The following is a 24,196-nucleotide window of genomic DNA, read 5'->3' as shown; positions in this document are numbered from 1 at the left end:
GTGTGTGACGTGCTGGTGTTATGTACATGTTAGCGTACCCTGTATGTGTGTGGAATGCGTCTGTGCACAGATGGGTCTCTCAGCGCAGAACGGCTCCTGTTCCCCAGGTGTCAGAATTGAAGATTATTGTCCGCGTCAGGGGCTACTGAGACAGTAGAGGACAAACCCTACAGAAGGTCGCCCCCCCTCCCTTCACTCACATGATTCACTCTCCCTCTCTTTCGGTGCACCTCTGTGAAGTCCCTCTTTCTCCCTCTCTCCCCACTGTTCCCTGCTACACACCCTGAGTGGGTTGGGCTGTCAGAGGGGGACAGGTGTCACTGATGCGGTGGGGGGGGGGGATTACCTATGCAGGCGAGGGGAGAGACAGATGAAGGAAGGCGGGGTGGTTGTGAGGGGCAGCGGGGAATGTCTTGTTGCTATGGGGATGCCAGGGCCTTGCACCGGCATGGGGAGCAGCTCGTGCCGCTTCTTAGCGGGATAATCCATTGTAATCTTGCGAAGGGGAGTCAGCGCTTATCCACCACTCCGGCCACCCCCCACCCCCCTCAGGGAGATTGGGGAAGTGGGAGTGAAGGAATTAGCATCTGTTACTGCTCGCACTTAGGTCAGCTCTGAGGGGAGAGGGGAAAAAAAGCCTCAAGCTGTCAGAGCGTACTGGAGCCGTAAATGAAAAACGACAGGGCAGCCCCATTAGAGCACCCCCTCTACTCCGATCTCTTCTCCATCCAGCACTCCCCCTCCCTCACTGGGCCCTCCCATCGGCCACCACCACCGCTGCACCGCATCCGTCTAATCAACACCTAGGCTCTGCTAATGACGGAAAAAATCGATGAATCCGTATTAAAAACCAAGGGGATAATTGTATAATTGTAATAAGACGAACAGCGGCAGCAATATTATTTGCTCTGACCGGACCATATGCCGTGAGTAGTGTCTGAAGGAGAGAGGCCAGCCAGCTGAGGTCTGACTGTAGGATGTTCTTTAGTGTTGTAGGCACACAAGCTTGACCTGGTTGGGCCCTGGGAAGCCTCTCAGTCACATACAGATGACACAGGAACCACAGGAGTTACTGCTGCCTGGGCTCCAGCCTCTCTCTCTCTCTGCTGGGAACAGTCCTAGAGGGGCTGTTGTACACACAGGGACATATTTTTACCACACACACAAACAAACAAGCTGAAACACACTGTAGTTCATACATAAATGTTTGTGCTTTCCCAGGCCCTGGCTGAATGAAGATGTTTGTGCGATTGGTTGTACTTTTGTCACAGGGCTCTACCGTGTTTCTCTCCTCAGCCACTATGTCATGAAGTCACATGGTCCCATAGAGGCCAGGCAGAACGCTGCTGTGATCCCTGTGCAATAGATTGACCTGACCTTCCTCTTCAGTGACCCATCCTGCACACGTCTCTCTCTACTCTCCTCTCTCTCAATCTCTATCTCTCTCCGTCTCATTATCTCCCGCTCTCTCTTTCTCTCTCTAGCTCACTCACTTTCTTGTTCTCTCGCTCTCTCTGTGCTCTACTCTCTGCACTCTCCTTTCTTTCTTTCTTTCTTTCTTTCTTTCTTTCTTTCTTTCTCTCCCCTCTCTCTCTCTCTTGCTCGCTCTCTCTCTCTCTCTCTCTCTCTCTCTTTCTCTCTCTCTCTCTCTCTCTCTCCGCTAGCCTTTACTCTGTGCTCTCACTCTTTCTTCTGATGAATCTCTCATACCTATACTATGCCAATGCCTTTATGACAGGCGGCTTATCCTTTTAACAAATGTCAAGATACCTTTTTACAAGGGTCTTATCACTGTCTATGTGAGAATAAAGGGTATAGAGCAGGGTTTCCCATTGGGTATTTGATTTGCCCCCCTCCCAAGTTTTTGGAGCAATTTGTTTTTAAATATATGTTTCTGTATGTATTTATTGTTGGACATAAAAGACTAAAAACACCAGCAAATCAGCTCCAAGTGATTTTAATGATGGAAATCTGTTTCAAAGTATTCCCATGTATAATAGAGAGATATATGTGATCGTATACAAATGTAAGCCAGGTTTGAAATAATTATGTTTTCGTCAAATATTGTATCTGTCTGGGATTCTTGTGGTCAATTTGCAGTTTAGGAATGATTTGTAATTATGTTCCGGCCCGCTGACCATCCGCTCAAGAAAAAATCTGCCCACGTCTAAATCTAGTTGATGATCCCTGGTGTATAGCCTAGTTGGTGATTATGTAGGCTTACAGTTGCTGTTGCCATGTCTGCTTCCATGTTTGTTCGCCTCTGAAAGTCCTTGCACATATATCCTAGTATGTGAATATGCTTTTGTGTGAGTGTGTCAGTGGCTAGGGATGCTACTCACCTCCAGTTTGTGCGCTTGTATGTGCACATTAGTGTGTGTGTGTGTGTGTGTGTGTGTGTGCTCCTACATGGCTGAGTGTGTGTGTTTAGTGTGTGTGTATGCTCCTACATGGCTGTGTGTGTGTGTGTGTGTGTGTGTGTGTGTGTGTGTGTGTGTGTGTGTGTGTGTGTGTGTGTGTGTGTGTGCTCCTACATGGCTGAATGTGTGTGCTCCTACATGGCTGAATGTGTGTGCTCCTACATGGCTGTGTGTGTGTGTGCTCCTGCATGGCTGAGTGTGTGTGTGTTCTCCTACATGGCTGAGTGTGTGTGTTCAGTGTGTGTGTGTGCTCCTACATGGCTGAGTGTGTGTGTTCAGTGTGTGTGTGCTCCTACATGGCTGAGTGTGTGTGTTCAGTGTGTGTGTGTGTGCTCCTACATGGCTGAGTGTGTGTGTTCAGTGTGTGTGTGTGTGCTCCTACATGGCTGAGTGTGTGTGTTCAGTGTGTGTGTGTGTGCTCCTACATGGCTGAGTGTGTGTGTTCAGTGTGTGTTCAGTGTGTGTTCAGTGTGTGTGTGTGTGTGTTCAGTGTGTGTGTGTGTTCAGTGTGTGTTTTCTGTGTGTGTGTGTGTGTGTGTGTGTTCAGTGTGTGTGTGTGTTCAGTGTGTGTGTTCAGTGTGTGTGTGTGTGTGTGTGTTCAGTGTGTGTGTGGGTGTGTGTGTGTGTTCAGTGTGTGTGTGTGTGTTCTGTGTGTGTGTTCAGTGTGTGTTTTCAGTGTGTGTGTGTGTGTGTTCAGTGTGTGTTTTCAGTGTGTGTGTGTGTGTGTTCAGTGTGTGTGTGTGTGTTCAGTGTGTGTGTGTGTGTGTGTGTTCAGTGTGTGTGTGTGTGTGTTCAGTGTGTGTGTGTGTGTTCTGTGTGTGTGTTCAGTGTGTGTGTGTGTGTGTGTGTTCAGTGTGTGTGTGTGTGTGTGTGTGTTCAGTGTGTGTGTGTGTGTTCAGTGTGTTTTCAGTGTGTGTGTGTGTGTGTTCAGTGTGTGTGTGTTCAGTGTGTGTGTGTGTGTGTTCAGTGTGTGTGTGTGTGTGTGTGTTCAGTGTGTGTTCAGTGTGTGTTCAGTGTGTGTGTGTTCTCCTACATGGCTGAGTGTGTGTGTTCAGTGTGTGTGTGTGTTCAGTGTGTGTGTGTACTCCTACATGGCTGAGTGTGTGTGTTCAGTGTGTGTGTGTGTTCAGTGTGTGTGTGTGTGCTCCTACATGGCTGAGTGTGTGTGTTCAGTGTGTGTGTGTGTGCTCCTACATGGCTGAGTGTGTGTGTTCAGTGTGTGTTCAGTGTGTGTGTGTGTGTGTGTGTGTGTGTGCGCTCCTACATGGCTGAGTGTGTGTGCTCCTACATGGCTGTGTGTGTGTGTGTGTGTGCTCCTACATGGCTGAGTGTGTGTGTTCAGTGTGTGTGTGCTCCTACATGGCTGAGTGTGTGTGTTCAGTGCGTGTGTGTGCTCCTACATGGCTGAGTGTGTGTGTTCAGTGTGTGTGTGTGTGCTCCTACATGACTGAGTGCGTGTGTTCAGTGTGTGTGTGCTCCTACATGGCTGAGTGTGTGTGTTCAGTGTGTGTGTGCTCCTACATGGCTGAGTGTGTGTGTTCAGTGTGTGTGTGTGTGCTCCTACATGGCTGAGTGTGTGTGTTCAGTGTGTGTGTGTGTGTTCAGTGTGTGTGTTCAGTGTGTGTTTTCAGTGTGTGTGTGTGTGTGTGTGTGTGTGTGTTCAGTGTGTGTGTGTTCAGTGTGTGTTTTCAGTGTGTGTGTGTGTGTGTTCAGTGTGTGTGTTCAGTGTGTGTGTTCAGTGTGTGTGTGTGTGTGTGTGTTCAGTGTGTGTGTGTGTGTGTGTGTGTGTGTGTGTGTGTTCAGTGTGTGTGTTCAGTGTGTGTGTTCAGTGTGTGTGTGTGTGCTCCTACATGGCTGAGTGTGTGTGTTCAGTGCGTGTGTGTGTGCTCCTACATGGCTGAGTGTGTGTGTTCAGTGCGTGTGTGTGCTCCTACATGGCTGAGTGTGTGTGTTCAGTGTGTGTGTGTGCTCCTACATGGCTGAGTGCGTGTGTTCAGTGTGTGTGTGCTCCTACATGGCTGAGTGTGTGTGTTCAGTGTGTGTGTGCTCCTACATGGCTGAGTGTGTGTGTTCAGTGTGTGTGTGTGTGCTCCTACATGGCTGAGTGTGTGTGTTCAGTGTGTGTTCAGTGTGTGTTCAGTGTGTGTGTGTGTGTGTTCAGTGTGTGTGTTCAGTGTGTGTGTTCAGTGTGTGTGTGTGTGTGTGTGTGTTCAGTGTGTGTGTGTTCAGTGTGTGTTTTCAGTGTGTGTGTGTGTGTGTGTGTGTGTGTGTGTGTGTGTGTTCAGTGTGTGTGTGTGTGTGTGTGTTCAGTGTGTGTGTGTGTGTGTGTTCAGTGTGTGTGTGTGTGTGTGTGTGTGTGTTCAGTGTGTGTGTTCAGTGTGTGTTTTCAGTGTGTGTGTGTGTTCAGTGTGTGTGTGTGTGTGTTCAGTGTGTGTGTGTGTGTGTGTGTGTGTGTTCAGTGTGTGTGTGTGTGTGTTCTGTGTGTTCAGTGTGTGTGTTCAGTGTGTGTTTTCAGTGTGTGTGTGTGTTCAGTGTGTGTGTGTGTGTGTTCAGTGTGTGTGTGTGTGTGTGTGTGTGTGTGTGTTCAGTGTGTGTGTGTTCTCCTACATGGCTGAGTGTGTGTGTTCAGTGTGTGTGTGTGTTCAGTGTGTGTGTGTACTCCTACATGGCTGAGTGTGTGTGTTCAGTGTGTGTGTGTGTTCAGTGTGTGTGTGTGCTCCCACATGGCTGAGTGTGTGTGTTCAGTGTGTGTGTGTGTGCTCCTACATGGCTGAGTGTGTGTGTTCAGTGTGTGTGTGCTCCTACATGGCTGAGTGTGTGTGTTCAGTGTGTGTGTGCTCCTACATGGCTGAGTGTGTGTGTGTGTGTGTGTGTGTGTGTGTGTGTGTGTGTGTGTGTGTGTGTGTGCTCCTACATGGCTGAGTGTGTGTGTGTGTGTGTGTGTGCTCCTACATGGCTGAGTGTGTGTGTTCAGTGTGTGTGTGCTCTCCCACATGGTTGAACAGTATTTTTAGCTCCCTGTAGCTTCATGCTTTAGTTCTGATGCAGTCAGACTGAGCTGATTGAATCGTGGACAGACAGTGTTTTTCGGGGTAGCACAGCAGTGAGTCTTTCTCTCTCTGCACAGTGTGGACCGGAGAGCTGCCGCTGCCTGTTTTGTTCACACGACAAAGTGGAATTTAATTTATTGGGCTTTCGCTAAATTAAAGAAACAATTCCCTTAATTAATGCCAGGTTTGAATCTGTCCAGTTTATTTAAATCAATGTACAAGAGGCCAACTACAATAGAAACATTCATTTACATACCCGGTCCAGTAAAATATAGAATTGCCGCAACAGATTAAATCATATTGATTAAAATGTTTCTCTCTCATTTCTGGGGAGGGAATGGATTTAAGACATACCAAGGGGGGTTGTGATATATTGCTCTCTTTTTTTAATTAATTTGTTTTTACTCTCAATTCTAAACACTGTAGGAAGGTATTTACAACACTTGAATATTTCCACATTTTGTTGTGTTATAAAGTGGGATAAAAATGAATGTAATTGTAATTTTTGGTCTACAACCTGCACAAAATACTCTGTATTTTGGTTGGCAAATTCTAACTTTTTAAAATATTTTTTATGAATGAATGAATGAATGAAAAATAAAACACTAATATGTCTTGATTAGATAAGTATTCCCCCCCTGAGGCAATACATGTTAGAATCACCTTTGGCAGCGATTACAGCTGTGGGTCGTTCTGGAAAGTCTCTAAGAGATTTGCACACCTGGATTGTACAATATTTGCCCATTAGTCTTTAAAAAAGACTTCAAGCTCTGTCAAGTTGGTTGTTGATCATTTCTAGAAAGCCATTTTCAACTCTTGCCATAGATTTTCAAGCCGATTTAAGTCAAAACTGTAACTATGCAACTCCAGTTTATATTTGGCCTTGTGTTTTAGGTTATTGTCCTGCTGAAAGGTGAATTTGTCTCCCAGTGTTTGTTGGAAAGCAGACTGAACCAGGTTTTCCTCTAGGATTTTGCCGATGACAAGTATACCCATAACATGGCCACCACCATGCTTGAAAATAGGAAGACTGGTACTCTGTGATGTGTTGTGTTCGATTGGCTCCAAACACAACACTTTGTATTCAGCACAAAAAGTATATTTTTTTGCAGTATCAATTAAGTGCCTTGTTGCAAACATGATGCATGTTTTGGAGTATTTGTATTCTGTACAGGCTTCCTTCTTTTCACTCTGCCATTTAGTTTTCTCATATCACAACTATTAAGCTCGGTAACTGTTTAAAAATCACCGTTGGCCTCATGGTGAAATCCCTGAGCAGTTTCCTTCTCCCCGGTAACTGAGTTGGGAAAGATGTTTGTATCTTTGTAGTGACTGTGTTTATTGATACACCATCCAAAGCCTCATTAATAACTTCACCATGCTCAAAGGGATATTCAGCGTCTGCTTTTTTTATTTGTACACATCTACCAGTCGGTGCCCTTCTTTGCGAGGCATTGAAAAACCTCCCTGGTCTTTGTGGTTGTGTGTGAATCTGTGTTTGAAATTCTGATAATTGTATGTGTGGGTAACAAAGAGGCAGTCATTCAAAAATCATGTTAACCACTATTATTGAACAAAGAATGAGTGTGAGCTTTACAAGTAGGCCGTCATTGTAAGTAAGAATTTGTTCTTAACTGACTTGCCTAGTTAAATAAAGGTTAAATAAAATAAATATTATGTGATTCGCTAAACACATCTTTACTCCTGAACGTATTTAGGTTGCCATAACAACGGGGTTGAATACTTATTTCAGCTTTAAATTAGTTATTTATTTCTAAAATGTTCCACAAACAAAATTCCACTTTGACATTTTATGGTATTGTGTGTAGATCAGTGCTACAATTTAAAAATTTAAAATTCAAGCTGTAACCCAACAAAATAGCTTGCGTTCAATTAGATAGGGGTAGATTACGAGGGCCTCCCGGGTGGCGCAGTGGTTAAGGGCGCTGTACTTCAGCGCCAGCTGCGCCCAGGCTCTGTCGTAACCGGCCGCGACCGGGAGGTCCGTGGGGCGACGCACAATTGTCCTAGCGTCGTCCGGGTTAGGGAGGGTTTGGCCGGTAGGGATATCCTTGTCTAATCGCGCACCAGCGACTCCTGTGGCGGGCCGGGGCGCAGTGCGTGCTAACCAAGGTTGCCAGGTGCACGGTGTTTCCTCCAACACATTGGTGCGGCTGGCTTCCGGGTTGGAGGGCGCTGTGTTAAGAAGCAGTGCGGCTTGGTTGGGTTGTGTATCGGAGGACGCATGACTTTCAACCTTCGTCTCTCCCGAGCCCGTACGGGAGTTGTAGCGATGAGACAAGATAGTAGCTACTAAAACAATTGTAGCTACTAAAACCCAATTTCGTGGGGAGAAAAGGGGGTAAAATTCAACAAAGAAAAAAGAAATGGGTAGATTACTAGCAATAAATGTTGACTTGAAAAGGCTCACACTGTGACTTAGTAGATTTGAAAGTGTGCACCTCTCTGAAACGATAAACGCTGCTATAATACTGTCTGTGTCTGATCGGATGAAACTAAAGCAACAAGATGGTTTGCACAGCAGTGTGTGTGTACTGTGGGCATGCGTGTGTGTGTTAATGCCCAGTGGAGATGAATACAAGAACAGTTGGAGATGAATACTGTCAGGATGGCTGATACAGCCTCCTCCTCTTCCTGTGTCTGTCTACTGTGGAGCGACCTGACTGCCTCCTTCCTGTCTCCCAGAGAGGAGCATGGGGAAAACATTGATTGACTGTCTCACTCCCACCCCCTCCTCCACCTCCCCTGGTCCCCTGAGTCTGCTTCTGCCCTGGCTGCTAAAAGGCTCAAGGGCGTTTTAGGTGTGTGTGCGTGTCTGCGCGCAAGCGCCTATTGCAGTGTGTGTGCACTCTGAGGTCTTTCCTGCTTGGAGGCCCAAGGGCTTTTTAGGTGTGTGTGCGCGTGTGTGAGCGAGCACCTGTCCGTGCATGTACATGTGTGTGTCCTTTGCTCTCTGAGTCCTTTCCTGTCTTAAACACAGGTGCCCATCAGCCTGCTAAACACTCCCATGTATCAGTGACATTCAGAATTCACAGGGGCCTCCTGCACATCACTGTCACTCACTCCTCATGAGAGAGAGAGTCAGGGATGGAGGGATGCAGGGAGAGAGCGAGAGAGTCAGGGATGGAGGGATGCAGGGAGAGAGCGAGAGAGTCAGGGATGGAGGGAGGCAGGGATGGATTTTTATTTTTCCAAGAAGGAGCAGTGATGTGCCTTTTTTTTTTTACATGTATCCTCCATGCATATAGAATAGAAACAGACCTAGCCCAAGTCCAGATGTTCTATGTTGTCCTGATCACATTGGAGAGTGGGGAGAGATGCAGGTAGAGAAGAGCAGTGTTCAAAGCAGTGATGTGTCTCAAAATCAGCCCAGTCTCAATGAAGAAACTGGTTCATCAGAGACTATTACTGTGGTTAACACATTTCTCTCTCTACTATATACTCTCTCTCTCTCCCTCCTATCTTTCCATCTCTCCCTATCTCTCTCTCTCTCTCTCTCTCTCTCTCTCTCTCTCTCTCTCTCTCCCTCCTATCTTTCCATCTCTCTCTCACTCTCACTCTCACTCTCACTCTCACTCTCTCTCTCTCTCTCAAACTTTCGAGGAAATTAGCGTAACTTGTTGCTCTGCTGTCCTCCTCTTTAAAAGCCACATTAGTCTTTGGTGGACAGAAAGTTCAGTGTGTGTTGTGTTGATACCTAATGTCTGGTTAGGTTGGAGTGCAAACACTGGCTGTTTCCCAAATCGTACCCTATTCCCAACATAGTGCACTACTTTTGAACAGGGCCTGTAGGGAATAGGGTTCCATTTGGGACGTAACCCATATCTGTTGCCTTTTGCCCCAAAACAGTGTGTCCTCCTATATCCTATTGACACTTCCCATGTTATTTCAAGGGCACTGACCACACTTGCTGTGTACGGTGTTTGTGGTCCTTGCTGCCTAGTAGCACAGTACATCGATGTACTGTAGCGTTGTGTTGAGACTGGAGAGGTCATATTGACCACGCTGTGCTTCACACTGTGTACATTTCCACTGCCAAGGACAAGCAGAGACAGCCATGTTAACCCTGCTAGGATATTCCAGGTGCTGATAACACTATATGGCTGAGTTCCACATAGCATTTGACCAGGGCCAAAAGTAGTGTGTTATGTAAGGAATATAGAATGAGTCATTAGTAGACATTAAAGCTGTGGGTGGAGAAAGTAGAAGTGTCCTCTACATGACTTTAGCAGCTTGTCTGTCTGCACTCTGCATTCCTAGACTACCAATAGACCTAGTAGTCTGCCACGAAGTCGGGAATGAAACATCCTCTACTCTGTCTGGTCTCCCTCAACATGCATAGCCACTGTTATTCAGGGTTAAATGTACTGTCTGTGTGTGTTTGTCTTTACTGTACTATAACCCTATTTGTGTTACTCTGTCTGTCAGTCTGTCTGTCTCAGCATCTAGATCTTCAGTTGTGTATTCTGAGTAGATGAACCTACATGTTTGGTTTATTTGGATAGGGACATGTAGCTTACAAATTCATTATAACGTTAAACAATTATCCGATGCGTTGTGCCATCCATAGTGTGTATATCTTACCCTAATTTTCAACATTAGTCCCTAGATGGGTGCTGCTGACAGTACAGTACAGGGATACAGTACAGTACAGGGAGGATACAGTACAGTACAGGGAGGATACAGTACAGTACAGGGAGGATACAGTACAGTACAGGGAGGATACAGTACAGTACAGGGATACAGTACAGTACAGGGAGGATACAGTACAGTACAGAGATACAGTACAGGGAGGATACAGTACAGTACAGTACAGTACAGGGAGGATACAGTACAGTACAGTGAGGATACAGTACAGTACAGGGATACAGTACAGTACAAGGAGGATACAGTACAGCACAGGGAGGATACAGTACAGCACAGGGAGGATACGGTACAAGGAGGATACAGTACAGTACAGGGATACAGTACAGCACAGGGAGGATACAGTACAGCACAGGGAGGATACAGTACAGCACAGGGAGGATACAGTACAATGAGGATACAGTACAGTACAGGGAGAGTACAGTACAGGGATGCAGTACAGTACTGGGAGGATACAGTACAGTACATGGAGGATACAGTACAGTACATGGAGGATACAGTACAGTAGAGTACGGGAAGGATACAATAGAGTACAGGAAGGATACAGTACAGTACAGGTAGGATACAGTACAGTACAGGGGGGATATAGTACAGGCAGGATACAGTACAGACAGGATACAGTACAGGGAGGATACAGTACATGGAGGATACAGTACATGGAGGATACAGTACAGTACAGGGAGGATACAGTACAGTACAGAAAAGATACAGTACAGAAAACATACAGTACAGGGCGGATGCAGTACAATAGAGGGAGGATACAGTACAGGCAGGATACAGTACAGGGAGGATACAGATACAGGGAGGATACAGTACAGTACAGGGCGGATGCAGTACAGTAGAGGGAGGATAGAGTACAGGGAGGATACAGTACAGTACAGGCAGGATACAGTACAGGGATGATACAGATACAGGGAGGATACAGATACAGGAAAGAGCAGGGTGTCGTGTGCCTTTAAGAACAGCAGAGGAGGGTGACTCCCCCAGCCGGCGACCATGGTCTTGCTGAGGGGGATTTGTGTTGAGCTGGCAGGAATTAGGCTGGCCTTATTCTCCATGCATGAATAGTTTTATACTCAAATAAATACATGCCGCCTGCCTCCCTCCGCTGGCCTAACCCACCACCACCACCACAGCCTCTCTAACTTTCTCTCCCCCATCGCTCTCTCATTCTACTTTTCTATCATCTTCCTTTCCTGCCTTTTTGCTCTTCCCCTTCCTTCTCCCTCCCCCCCTCTCTTGCCTCCCTTTCTCTCTATCTCTCTTCATCCCTCTCAGCCTCCACCTCTCGCTCCCTCCTCCCACTATCCCCCTCCTCTTGCTCTCCTTTGCTTCATACCCTCTCCTCTGTCCCTCTGTCTTTCTCTCCCTCTCCCTGACCTGCTCTCTACCCCCCCCCCCTCTGACCTCCTTCCTAGTTCCTAGTCTCTCTATCCCCACACACTGGTCTCTACTCTCTACCCATACCTTCCTCTACCATGGAATAACCCACTCTCTCTGATCGCTCTCTTGCTCCCTTTCTAAACCCTATCCCTGCCCTTGTTTCTTCCCCACCTCCCCAAGCTCCCTTCCCTCCCTCCTCCCCCTTATCCCCCCCCTCCCTCTCTTTCATTGACCTGCTCTATGGCTGTGGCTGTCTCTCCTCCTTTCCCCTCCCTCATTGGAGGCTTTGGAAAGCTGACCCCAATGCTGCCCCCACTACACGCACGCTCTACAAACGCTACGTAGGCTTTAAGTCCAAATCTACACACACACACTGGGAGAGGCACGTGAGCCCCTCTTTGTCCCACTCAGAGGGTTATGCATACAGTCCAGGCAGTGTGTCTGTGAGAATGGGAGTCTGTGTGATACTACAGTCCCTCCAACTACTAGTCGTGTGTGTGTGTGCGTGTGCGTGTGTGTGCGTGTGCGTGTGTGTGTGTGTGTGTGTGACAGAGACAAGGAGGATTGTGGAAAACAAAAACACACAGGCCATCCATCAGCGTGGCTCAGTGGCAGAGCCATGCACTAAACAATCACTTATTTAGTAGCTGCCGCTGGTTGAGTTAAGAAGCTAGCTGCTCGCCACAGGCTGATGGATGGGAGGGCACCACTTTCTCTGGTGGGGAGAGAGGAGGGGAGGGATGTGTGTGTAGAGACAAGTAGACGAGCTGGGCTCATGGATGGCCAGACTTGGTGTTAGTTTGCCTGGTTCTATGGTGTGCAGTGTTGTACTGTGTAGCCTACAGCGTGCGACTGGGGTACAGGGGAGGTTGTGGTGCTATCCTACCTGTGCTTCCCTCTCTCTACTCTCTAACTCGGAGTGCCCTGCTTTCATGAATAAGTATCACTGGCTGCCTTGGTCCTGCTTGGATGGCTTTAATTAATTAACTCACAGCACCATAGCAAACGTCTCTGCCTGTCTCTCTGCCTGTCTCTCTGCCTGTCTCTCTGCCTGTCTCTCTGCCTGCCTGCTGCACCATGGCTGTAACACTACTGAGTGCACTATATAGCCACCACACTGAGTGTTCCATGGCCATTCTTCCATGGCCATTCATACTGACTACAACAGCTCTCTCTACTGCTAATTGACGGTACTGACACACGGAGGCCTTGGCTGTGTAGAGGCTGGGATTCATACTCAAGGTGTGATGTAGGCTACACATTATATTTCCTGTCCCTCTATACATGTCTGGAGCTGGTGTTGTCTGATGATGATTCTACCAGTCTAATTGGTGTCAGTCCCTGTGTGTTTCCAGTGTGGTGTTGTCTGATGATGATTCTACCAGTCTAACTGGTGTCAGTCCCTGTGTGTTTCCAGTGTGGTGTTGTCTGATGATGATTCTACCAGTCTAACTGGTGTCAGTCCCTGTGTTTCCAGTGTGGTGTTGTCTGATGATGATTCTACCAGTCTAACTGGTATCCGTCCCTGTGTTTCCACAGATGACTCATCCTCGGAGAGCGGCAGTGGGAACGGCATGCACACCATGACCCTTCCGTCTACGGGCGGGGCGGCCCCGGGGTCTGAGAGGTGCATGGGGGGAACCCCCTACAGGAAGGTGGTAAATGGCAACAGGCCCTCGGCCCCACTGGACTTCAGCACCACCTCCTCGTCCTCATCGTCCGAGGACCAACAGGCTCCAGTCAACCTGAGTGAGACCAGGCTGCCTGGGTCTGCCCTGATGGGCCCCTTCCAGCTCGACCCCCCAGACGAGCTGCGCAGGAAGTACCCCGTCAAGCCTCTCACCCATGCCGCTGAGCTGCGCCTGGACAGAGACTCGATCAGGGACTATGGCAACAAGGTGGGGTCTTCTGCCCAGACCTGTGTCTGAAAATATTTTAAATACTTTAGCTGAGATTGATTGAGTTTCCCTGGTGCAATGAACCAATAGAATAGGATGCAAAACTGTAAGCCTCGCCCATTTGGCACTCCAGGCAGACTTAAACAAATGGTAAAAGTATTTGAAAGATTTCAAGTAGTATTTGACCCCAGGTCTAATGGTGATATATTACACACAAAGTGATAATGTTGAGCAATGAGCCCACCAGGACAGTGTGAGTAACAGCTCAGTGTGCCTTTGTTATAGATGCCTACTGTCTTGCTATGACCGACTATGAAGGGTGAGGTCTGCACAAGAAGGTGCGGTTCATTGCCAGGACAAAGCTGAGAAGTTTCCATTGAGATCTCGCCAAACTGCAATTACTTATACATTTCCTGTGGATGGAGAATGAATAGACGCCATTTTGAGAACGTTCTCAGTTCAGAATCCAAAACGTCAGTCTTGACAGAACGTCAGTCATGAGAGCAGTGAGAGTTGCTGTGCCAGGAGAAGTAGCCTAGTTGTGCTGCTGTACTTGTGATGAACATCCATACAGGAGTCAGTGGAGGACAGTATGAAAGGAGAGAGGGGATAAAAGGTTCTTCTTTCCTGCTCTCTGGCTATTGAATGAGACACACTTCACCATGCTCTGACAATGCAGCGTTGTCCTTGAAAGCATCTTATTTTCCACATTGGCAGGATCAGACAAATACAACTGTTTAGCCACAACAACATCTAGCAGCGTTTTGTGCCTCACTATCATCAGTGTTCCTCATCATTGAGATTGTACCGGGTGCTTTCAATGTCACCTAGCATACAGACTATCTGTGCTTATTCTCTGTGTGTGTGTGTGTGTGTGTGTGTGTGTGTGTGTGTGTGTGTGTGTGTGTGCACCTGTGCTTGTGTTTTGATGTGCACGTGCACCTATATGTGTGACAGTCTCCTCAGTACAGCTCAGGAAGCTACGACTCATTAAAGATGGAGACATGTGCCGAGGACCTGACCGTGACCAGAGGCGTGGCGGCGGCAGACGACGATGACGACGATGATCACGACGACAGTGACAAAATCAACGACACAGAGGGCATGGACCCTGAGAGACTAAAGGCCTTCAACGTAAGAGCTGCTCTCACCTCAGCTAGACACAACCGCACACACAGCTTGCGCCCATGCACACACGCACACCACACGTGCCCGAACACACACACACACACAATGAAAGAGCTCCTCTCACCTTTACATGACATTCACCTCACCTTTACATGACATTCACCTCACCTTGACATAACCTTCACCTCATCTTGACATGACCTTCACCTCACTTTGACATGACCTTCACCTCACCTTTACGTGACCTTCACCTCACCTTTACGTGACCTTCACCTCACCTTTACATGACCTTCACCTCACCTTTACATGACCTTCACGTCAGGAACACTGGAAGCAGCAGAGCAGACACACCTTTTTTTCTACAGGACTTTTGTCATCTTCTTTTTAGATGTTTGTGCGTCTGTTTGTGGATGAGAACCTGGACCGCATGGTGCCCATCTCTAAGCAGCCCAAGGAGAAGATCCAGGCCATCATTGAGTCGTGTAGCCGCCAGTTCCCAGAGTTCGAGCTGCGCGCTCGCAAGCGCATCCGCACCTACCTCAAATCCTGCCGCCGAATGAAGAAGAACGGCATGGAGGTACGTACCACATCTATCATTCCTCCTCTTTCTCTCATTCCTACTCTCTTTCATCCCTCCATCTCTGTCTCTCTCTCATTCCTACTCTTTCATCCCTCCATCTCTGTCTCATTCCTACTCTTTCATCCCTCCATCTCTGTCTCTCTCACATTCCTACTCTCTTTCATCCCTCCATCTCTGTCTCTCTCACATTCCTACTCTCTTTCATCCCTCCATCTCTGTCTCATTCCTACTCTTTCATCCCTCCATCTCTGTCTCATTCCTACTCTTTCATCCCTCCATCTCTGTCTCTCTCACATTCCTACTCTCTTTCATCCCTCCATCTCTGTCTCTCTCTCATTCCTACTCTTTCATCCCTCCATCTCTGTCTCTCACATTCCTACTCTTTCATCCCTCCATCTCTGTCTCGCTCATTCCTACCCTCTTTCATCCCTCCATCTCGGTCTCTCTCATTCCTACCCTCTTTCATCCCTCCATCTCTGTCTCTCTCACATTCCTACTCTCTTTCATCCCTCCATCTCTGTCTCATTCCTACTCTTTCATCCCTCCATCTCTGTCTCATTCCTACTCTTTCATCCCTCCATCTCTGTCTCATTCCTACTATTTCATCCCTCCATCTCTGTCTCTCTCACATTCCTACTCTCTTTCATCCCTCCATCTCTTGTCTCTCATTCCTACTCGCTTTCATCCCTCCATCTCTGTTCCTCTCTCATTCCTATTCTCTTTCATCCCTCCATCTGTCTCTCTCTCATTCCTACTTGTTCATCCCTCCATCTCTGTCTCTCTCTCATTCCTACTTGTTCATCCCTCCATCTCTGTCTCTCTCTCATTCCTCATTCTGTGTGTGGCTGGTCTAAATGTACCATACCTATCTAGCCTCTCACTCTCATCCCTCCCTCTCTCATGGTCCTGTGTATGGCTGGTCTGGTAGCCATTTGCCCTCCCCAACATCCCCCAACACTCCCCCAACATCCCCCATGTATAGACGATGTCTGGGCTCTGTCTAGCAACAGTACTCCCATAGGATTCATCATCATTGATTTTTTTTTGCTGGTTTGTATCACCATTGGTTCTTAGATCAGGATATAATACTTTTGTTTAGTTCCTTACCTTGTAAAATATTCTGTTGAAAATGTAGTCAGTGCTCACGTGCTTGTTTAGGAATGAAACTATCAAGTAAAACTTAATCTATAAGAGATGAGTTGGAAACTCTTTGTAATGAGCAGGTGCATCTGAAAATGTTCAGTTTTATTAGTGTTGTATATGCTCTTTACTGCCCCCCTGTGGTCAATGGGCTCTTTACTGCCCCCCTGTGGTCAATGGGCTCTTTAATGCCCCCCTGTGATCAATGGGCTCTTTACTGCCCCCATGTGGTCAATGGGCTCTTTCTGTGATCAATGGGCTCTTTACTGCCCCCACGTGGTCAATGGGCTCTTTACTGCCAGCCCTGTGGTCAATGGGCTCTTTACTGCCAGCCCTGTGGTCAATGGGCTCTTTACTGCCCCCCTGTGGTCAATGGGCTCTTTACTGCCCCCCTGTGGTCAATGGACTCTTTACTGCCACCCCTGTGGTCAATGGGCTCTTTACTGCCACCCCTGTGGTCAATGGGCTCTTTACTGCCCCCATGTGGTCAATGGGCTCTTATTGCCCTCCTGTGGTCAATGGGTTCTTTATTGCCCTCCTGTGGTCAATGGGTTCTTTATTGCCCCCCTGTGGTCAATGGGTTCTTTATTGCCCCACTGTGGTCAATGGGTTCTTTATTGCCCTCCTGTGGTCAAAGGGTTCTTTTCACACAATGTTGGGATATTCACATTATGGTGCCTACTGTGTACACACTACTGTATGCAGTGTTGATTATTCTGGCAAGAATTCAAGCAACGCATAACTGTCTATTCTTAAGCAAACTGCAGACAGTAATGGCTATAACAAGCATTATTCAACCTTAAAAAGGGTACTTTGCTCTGACGTGGGGATGAATTTGTGCTGATTGTTTCTCCCCTGCCAGACACGACCCACCCCACCTCACCTCACCTCAGCCATGGCTGAGAACATCCTGGCAGCCGCCTGCGAGAGCGAGACACGCAAGGCTGCCAAGAGGATGCGGCTGGATGTCTACCAGGCACATGTGAGTGCTCTCTCTCTCTCTGTGTGTGTGTGTGTGTGTGTGTGTGTGTGTGTGTGTGTGTGTTTTCTCAGGTGGGTGGATGTACTGTTTTTTTCCCAATAGCCACTGGCGAAGTCTGTTCTTCTTAACCTTGAGTATATTATATACTTGGAAGTGGGACTGAACTCTCTCGTCTCCCCCACAGGAGGAGCAGATAACACTTGACAAGCCCAGTTCTCGCGAGCCAGCCTCCCTGGCCCACTCTGCCTACTCCCTGGCCGCCTCAGCCTACTCCCAGGACCAGCTCTACATCAACGGTGGGCTCAACTACAGTTACCGTGGTTACGGGGGCCTGGGAGCAAGCATGCAACACCCTGTCTCCTTGACAACCGCCACTGCTCAGAGCAACGGTGAGAGAGAGGATGCTTCACGTCTTTGATTGACCAGCGAATGGCATCTTAGAGTAGCAGCATACCTTAGCTTACCTGAAGCATTCTGCTTGTACTGTAGCAGCATACCTTAGCTTACCTGAAGCATGCTGCTTGTACTGTAGCAGCATACCTTAGCTTACCTGAAGCATTCTGCTTGTACTGTAGCAGCATACCTTAGCTTACCTGAAGCATTCTGCTTGTACTGTAGCAGCATACCTTAGCTTACCTGAAGCATTCTGCTTGTACTGTAGCGGCATACCTTAGCTTACCTGAAGCATTCTGCTTGTACTGTAGCGGCATACCTTAGCTTACCTGAAGCATTCTGCTTGTACTGCAGCAGCAGCACTGGCCTAGTTAAGAATGGACTGAGATGGATTGAAACATATCGAGAATGAGAAATCAATTCCATATTTAAATCATGCCCATATTTGGACGTGGCAAACATTTACAAACATACAGGTGGAACTCATCTAAAATATATTTCCTACTGTGGATAAGAATGCATATTTACAATTTCTAAGAGGTACATTTGTAGTACAATGCCCCCAATAGGTGTCATCATTTAAGTGTGTTTTTTCCCAGGCCCTACTGACCTCAGCATGAAGTCCCTGGTGTCCAACTCGTCATCGGCCAGCTCCAACAGCCACGGGCGGAGCGGTGGCGGCGGAGGGAGCGGGGCCTCAGCACAGCTCAGCCCCACGGAGATCACAGCCGTGCGTCAGCTCATCGCCGGCTACCGCGAATCAGCCGCCTTCCTGCTCCGCTCGGCCGACGAGCTGGAGACCCTGATCCTGCAGCAGAACTGAGATGAAAACTCCATCTCCCCCCGACTCCCTCCTCCCTCTCTCACTCCAACTCTCCCACACGAACCCTAACTAACCGACCAACCACTCTCGCACTCAGCAGATCCATCCGTCCGTGATTCGTCCTCCTCCACCAACCTTTACATTCTCCTCATCGCCAGGAAAAGAAGGCATGCAAACAGCGCTACCTTCCTCTAGTCTAATAATCCAAACCTCCTTGATTGTTTTAGCATTAGTGCGTGGAGAGAAAGAGCACTGTCTGTGACCACTTTGGAACAGCGTTTCTCCCTCTCTTCAACCACCTGTAAAGGATTGCGCTCCCTCCCAATCATAACAGCTCTCCCTCACTCCCACAGCTCTGTGGAAAGAAGAGGGATGACACAGAGTCGGAAATGAGTCTACCTAGTGTGGGGGAGAGAGTGGTGGGCTGGTGCACTGGAGAACACTGAAGGGTTGTGCTGTAAGGAGAGAAGAGCGCCCCCTTGTGTAAGAATAAAATAAGTGGATAATTTTTGTGTACCAGGAAGCTCTATGTGCTGCAGTACACAGATCCCCTAAACAACCTCGCCCTCCCCAATAACAATGAAAGCGAGCGGCACCGTCCCGAGCTACTGAAAAGGGGTGATGACTGGTCTGAAAGAGAGCACTAACTATAAGACACTGAACCACTTTGTTAATGAACAGAGGCTAAGGAAGAAGACTGGGGGAAAACATGTCAAAAGAGAGACGCGCTCGCTGTAAATAAGCTCTCTGTGTCCTAAAGCACTTTCCCCTGATTCAGACCTCACCTACCCGTTGAGGAATAAAGACCGCAATGTCCCGGGAGCAACACTTTAACTTATGCATTATGGAGACGCCATCTTTTCCACATGGAAATACCTCAGATCTACCAACCGTTTTAGTACTTCATTCATACTGGGTGCCGTTATCATACCACGCTCACCAGTTGCTACCTGATGTGTTCAGTGTTTTCAAAGACCTGCAGGAAGCAACGTCTTAACCATTTCAAGGAGAATAAATATTGTAACTATAGTTCAAATTCTATCCCAAACAAAGTATTGTTTGTCCTGTTATTTGTGTAATGTATATATTCAGTCCATATTTTATTCTAGAAGCATCAGTAAAGTGAAGGACTGGGGGCAAGGAAGTATGTTCTGTGGGAGACTGAACCTCTCCGAAGGTAGCTGGAGATGTTTTCCCAGAGGCCTCCATGTTTCCCACCCCCCTGGTGGCTCGTTGCTCCCTCATCAATTCCAGGTTTTGGTTTGTCCCGATCTGGTTGTCAACACTCATCACTCGATGATACCATCTCTTCTGGGTCTGGTTCTGCGTTCCTCTCTCTAACCTACCCCCCTCCTCCGGACCTATACCCCCCACCCCCTTCTCCCCCCTGACCTTACCTGAGCTCCGTCCAGCTTAGTTCTGGACCTTGGTTCTGGGAGGAATTCTGTATTCCTTTGTCTATTGACTCTTTGAGATGGCCATTAATCCACGCTGCTGCTACTATATGGACCGGACTTTTGCCACAGACCTATAACCTCAAGTCAGGACGCCAGCCTCCTGCACAACCAGAGCACCTCAAGACAACAACACAAACAAAAAGAAGCAACAACTACTCGAGACGGATAAGAGACAAAAATGTCATTTTTGAAAAGGACATGCCATCCCAGTCAGTTGCTTCTCTCTGCTACTAGGCACTCTGGTTGATCTTTTTGTTCTTTCATAAGGCTGTGTTGTTTCTACATTCACTTTTTTCCTTTGTAGTTTTCTTCATGAGTTTGAACCTCTGGAGGCATAAAAGGATCAATGTGCTTCTCTTGCAGCCACTCACAAGGGTGATCTGGGCCTATCTATCTTACTCTACAATGTGTGGCCAAAGTCTGTGAGGTTTGTACCTTTTTAGAATGAGAGAAAAAAATGCTCAATGTTTCTTCAAGAGGCAAGCCTGAAGGGGCTCTGTGTCACTGTAATTTGCTCCCTTTTGCACACTGAAGCAACATAAATCTGTGACGAAGGCCCTGCTTGTTCAGGTCTCCATCTTGCACTGCGAGGTGTGTCCTACTAAAGGAAAGAGGAAGAGTGTCGCAATGCAGTTGATAATCATCACATTCCTGGGCCTTGACTGCATAGTGTTAATGAAAAGAGCCTGAGCCCAAAGTGCGAGTTGTACAACGCATCACATATGACCACCTCTATTGTGTAAATGAAAGCCATTGATTTAGGTGCACTAGCTCCGTGGCCTGTGAGAGGTCATGTCTAGAAGGGATTCCCCTAATGTCAAAGTGATGTCAAAACATAGATATTCGAGTCACATCAGGGAGAATTTTTGCATTTTAGCTAACCCTAACTATTTTCCTAACCTTAACCTGCTGCATAAGTTCTCCTAGCCTGCTATGAAAAGTCACAAATGACATTAGCGGCATCCCATCTAGTCAAGACCCCTGTGAGAGATTGAATGGAGCACTGGGCTCACTGGCAACACTCTGAACCACAGAACAACACCTTGATCTATCCTCCTAGCATACATGTGCAATGTCAAATCTGATCTCCTTAATGAGTACAAAATGATTAAGACATTTTTTTATTTATTTTTATTTTTATGTTATGAAAATAGTATGCCCAGATAGAAAGTAGAAAATGAAGTCCAATAAGTCCTCTTTATCTCAGAGCAAGCTTTTGATTGAATCTGCTTAATGGGTAAAAAAATGACAAACACAAGAGAAATATGCAAAATGACCAGTCAAGAGGAAACCCCCTCACTGTGTTCTCTCTCAATGTGGCTTTGATGGCTTCAAAATGTGTTTTCTTATTAGTATCGCCCTCATCTCTGCGGATCCACCCTTCACTCTGCTCACGCCCTGGGGTCATAAGCTACAATTCTCTCAGTACATTAGATGAATATGACGGGGGGGGGGGGGGGGGGCTAGAATTAACTTAGAAGGGGATTCTCTTCATTCTTATTCACTTCAGTCTTAAAACTGCCTTTTTTGCCACTGCAGGTTTGAGGTTTCAAAGGATTGCCAGACAAGTAGTACACGCAGTGCTGTGGCCAAACTGTACATAGTGCTGTAATTGATGATGTTACAGAGCAGTTGCTAGAGACAGTTCTGTTGTCCTCTGTATTTCCCTACTACCCCAGGTCAACACAGAGCGATGGATGGATCCTACCTCTTTAGAAATGACCAGTTGAGCGCTGCTGAATTTTGTAATGTCACATGCCACGAACGTCTGCTATATAGTTAAGTGGGGGGGAAAAAGAAGAAGAAGATTGTGAAAGTTATGCATTTGTAATATAGACGAGGGACAATTAAATGTATCTCTAAGAAGGTGGTAAGAGATTATATAGTAAAGCTCTCGCTAAATACTCCTCCCTCCTCCTCCGTTTAAACCTATGGGGTTTTGCTCTAGTTTCTCACAGCCGGCTACATACGTTAAGAAAACATACTGTAAAAATAGGCAAAAGACAATCTTGGAAATATGTAACTTGCTCACTGTTTAATTTCCATTCCTTTCTGTGTGCAGCTATTGTATACAGTGCGTCTTGGAGTATTTTAGCCATAATCACAGCATTCTTACTCAAACTTCTGGCTCCTTAATGGCGGTGGAGCGCTCATATTGACCCACTGTCGATACACATTTTCTATTTTTATTATTATTTTATACATATTTTGTAGTGCAAGTCAGTGGTATTATCAAATAATATTTTGTACAAAAACCAACATCTCAAGTGAAGTTACTCTGTATGCCTATACTGTACATTCCAAACAAGGATGTCAACACGTTTCACAACCGACCTGACCAGCTTCACGTTTAGTGATCTGACCTCTGTGCCCAACACAAAACCCACACCCTAACAAACGCTTGAGGGAGTGCTCTCTGTTAAGATTAACACGGTTGGCCTTGTGATTAGCTTCAAACATGTTGTTGATTGGAGCCATGATTATTCTCCTGCTTAGGGCCAAAAAGACTTGACATGCCAGAGAATGTGCCGACCGAGCACAGACCAAGTTTGCAACCTTAGCCATGACCTTCATGAAACTCCCCCTCTCAGACTACTGCATGTATCTCTCCCCCTGGGAATGCTATGCAGCAGTGTCAGCACTTCAGTGAAGGGGCAGTGTTTTGAGTGTGAGAAAGGTGTGATTCCCTTAACCCTGATCATACTGTTTTAAGCGCAAACTGACATTGGACCTCAATGACTTTACAAATGTCAACCCCCCCAACAGAGATGGTTCCACTCAGACAGGAGCAGAAATATGTGTGGTGCTGGTCAGGGTACCGCAAATATGTGTGGTGCTGGTCAGGGTACCGCAAATGGACACACATTTTAAAACAAATATCTGCTTTGGTCAGATGTATAGCTTGACATAAAAACAAGAAAGGAGAAAAAGATGGCTGAACGTTTTATTTTTCTATCAGGGCAGTGTACAGCTACAGTCAAATTAAAATAGTTTTTCCAACCATAGTGTGTTTTATTTGATCATTTGGTGGTGCTTTGGATTCCTCTGTTCTGTTTTAGGTTTTCCACTTTACCTACTGTACCAGAAGCTGATTGTCTTTCTCAGTTTCGGTTTGTACCTAATACCAATGTGAAACTGTATTTTCCTCCTGATTTTGGACTCAGTGGAAGTGTGATGTTTACATGTACAGATTTTTGCTATTCTTTTTTGTTTTGTTTGGTCATTTCTCTCCACCCTGTTTTAAGTTAGTCTGATACCTTGTATGTTGATGGGAAATGGGACCATGTATAAATTAGGTTAATGTCACATGGACACATATTTAGAAACTGGGTGTTGGGAGAGATGTGTGCTTGGCTTATGGAATGCCCTCTCCTTAGCTTACCTGATACACACAAACCAGTAAGTCACAGTGAACTGAAGCTCTGGTGTGACCACTTTACCAATATAGGAGAATTTGTTCCTTAGTGAATTATAAGCCATTGACATGCCCTTGAAGGGTTTTCTAGACTATTAGTATATTTAGTGAGGAAAAACTCAACTGCAGACAAAAACCTCAGGAAAAGGACATCACTTTTTTAACACATCTTACTGAAGGCCCATTTCCCTCATTGATACCATATAAATTATATCAAAATAATTATAATTTTTTATATTTATTGTGTTATATATATATATAACAGTGGATACCTTTTTTCCAGTACATGTGGCTAAAAAAATTGTATTATATATATATATATATATATATATATATATATATATATATATATATTTATATTATGTGTGTGAAGCAACTTAAAGATTGAAAAAATGAGAAAAAAAATATTTCTGTTTGTTTAATGCAAAACAGCATGGGTGGTTCTTTTCCCTAACATATCACTTTGATTAATGAAAAACCAATGATTTGAAATTAAGCTTTCTTAAGTGTGATGTCACTGCTAAGGTCAAATGTTTCCAAACTTAAATGTGACTTTTTTTTCTCCCAAGCTGTACATCACAAAGCTAAATATACTAATAAAACAGTGTGCTATCTATTAAACAGAAACCAATGTCTTTTTGTCTTTTGCCGGGGATGTAATAAGGGAACGGTTGTTTTTACAAAATATATGTATAGGTATTACCTTGAGTGGATATTTGTTTATTTTTTGTTGTATACACTAAATTGCACAACATGATGTACTCTACTGACAGCTGAATGCTTTATTGTGGGCTATACGTTTACATTCATATTGTGTTCATTGTACAATACAATATATTTCCAAACCAATGAGGAATTGAGG

General features: G+C 46.2%; 1 protein-coding gene across 1 annotated transcript in view; it reads left to right on the top strand.

Annotated features, from left to right (window-relative positions):
- Positions 1-19,046, top strand: part of LOC139368696 (nucleolar protein 4-like) — a 135,683-nt gene extending 116,637 nt beyond the window's left edge. The window contains exons 6-11 of the mRNA XM_071107900.1: positions 13,058-13,416; positions 14,374-14,550; positions 14,933-15,121; positions 17,127-17,246; positions 17,431-17,635; positions 18,239-19,046. Coding sequence (XP_070964001.1) covers positions 13,058-13,416; positions 14,374-14,550; positions 14,933-15,121; positions 17,127-17,246; positions 17,431-17,635; positions 18,239-18,462 — 1,274 coding nt within the window. The 3' untranslated portion in view covers positions 18,463-19,046. The remainder of the gene's footprint in view (positions 1-13,057; positions 13,417-14,373; positions 14,551-14,932; positions 15,122-17,126; positions 17,247-17,430; positions 17,636-18,238) is intronic.
- The last annotated feature ends 5,150 nt before the right edge of the window (positions 19,047-24,196 follow it).

Source organism: Oncorhynchus clarkii, chromosome 16, assembly GCF_045791955.1.
Source record: "Oncorhynchus clarkii lewisi isolate Uvic-CL-2024 chromosome 16, UVic_Ocla_1.0, whole genome shotgun sequence".
NCBI lineage: Eukaryota > Metazoa > Chordata > Actinopteri > Salmoniformes > Salmonidae > Oncorhynchus > Oncorhynchus clarkii.
The sequence above is the reverse complement of the archived record's forward strand: the minus strand, read 5'-3'. Positions and strand labels throughout refer to the sequence as shown.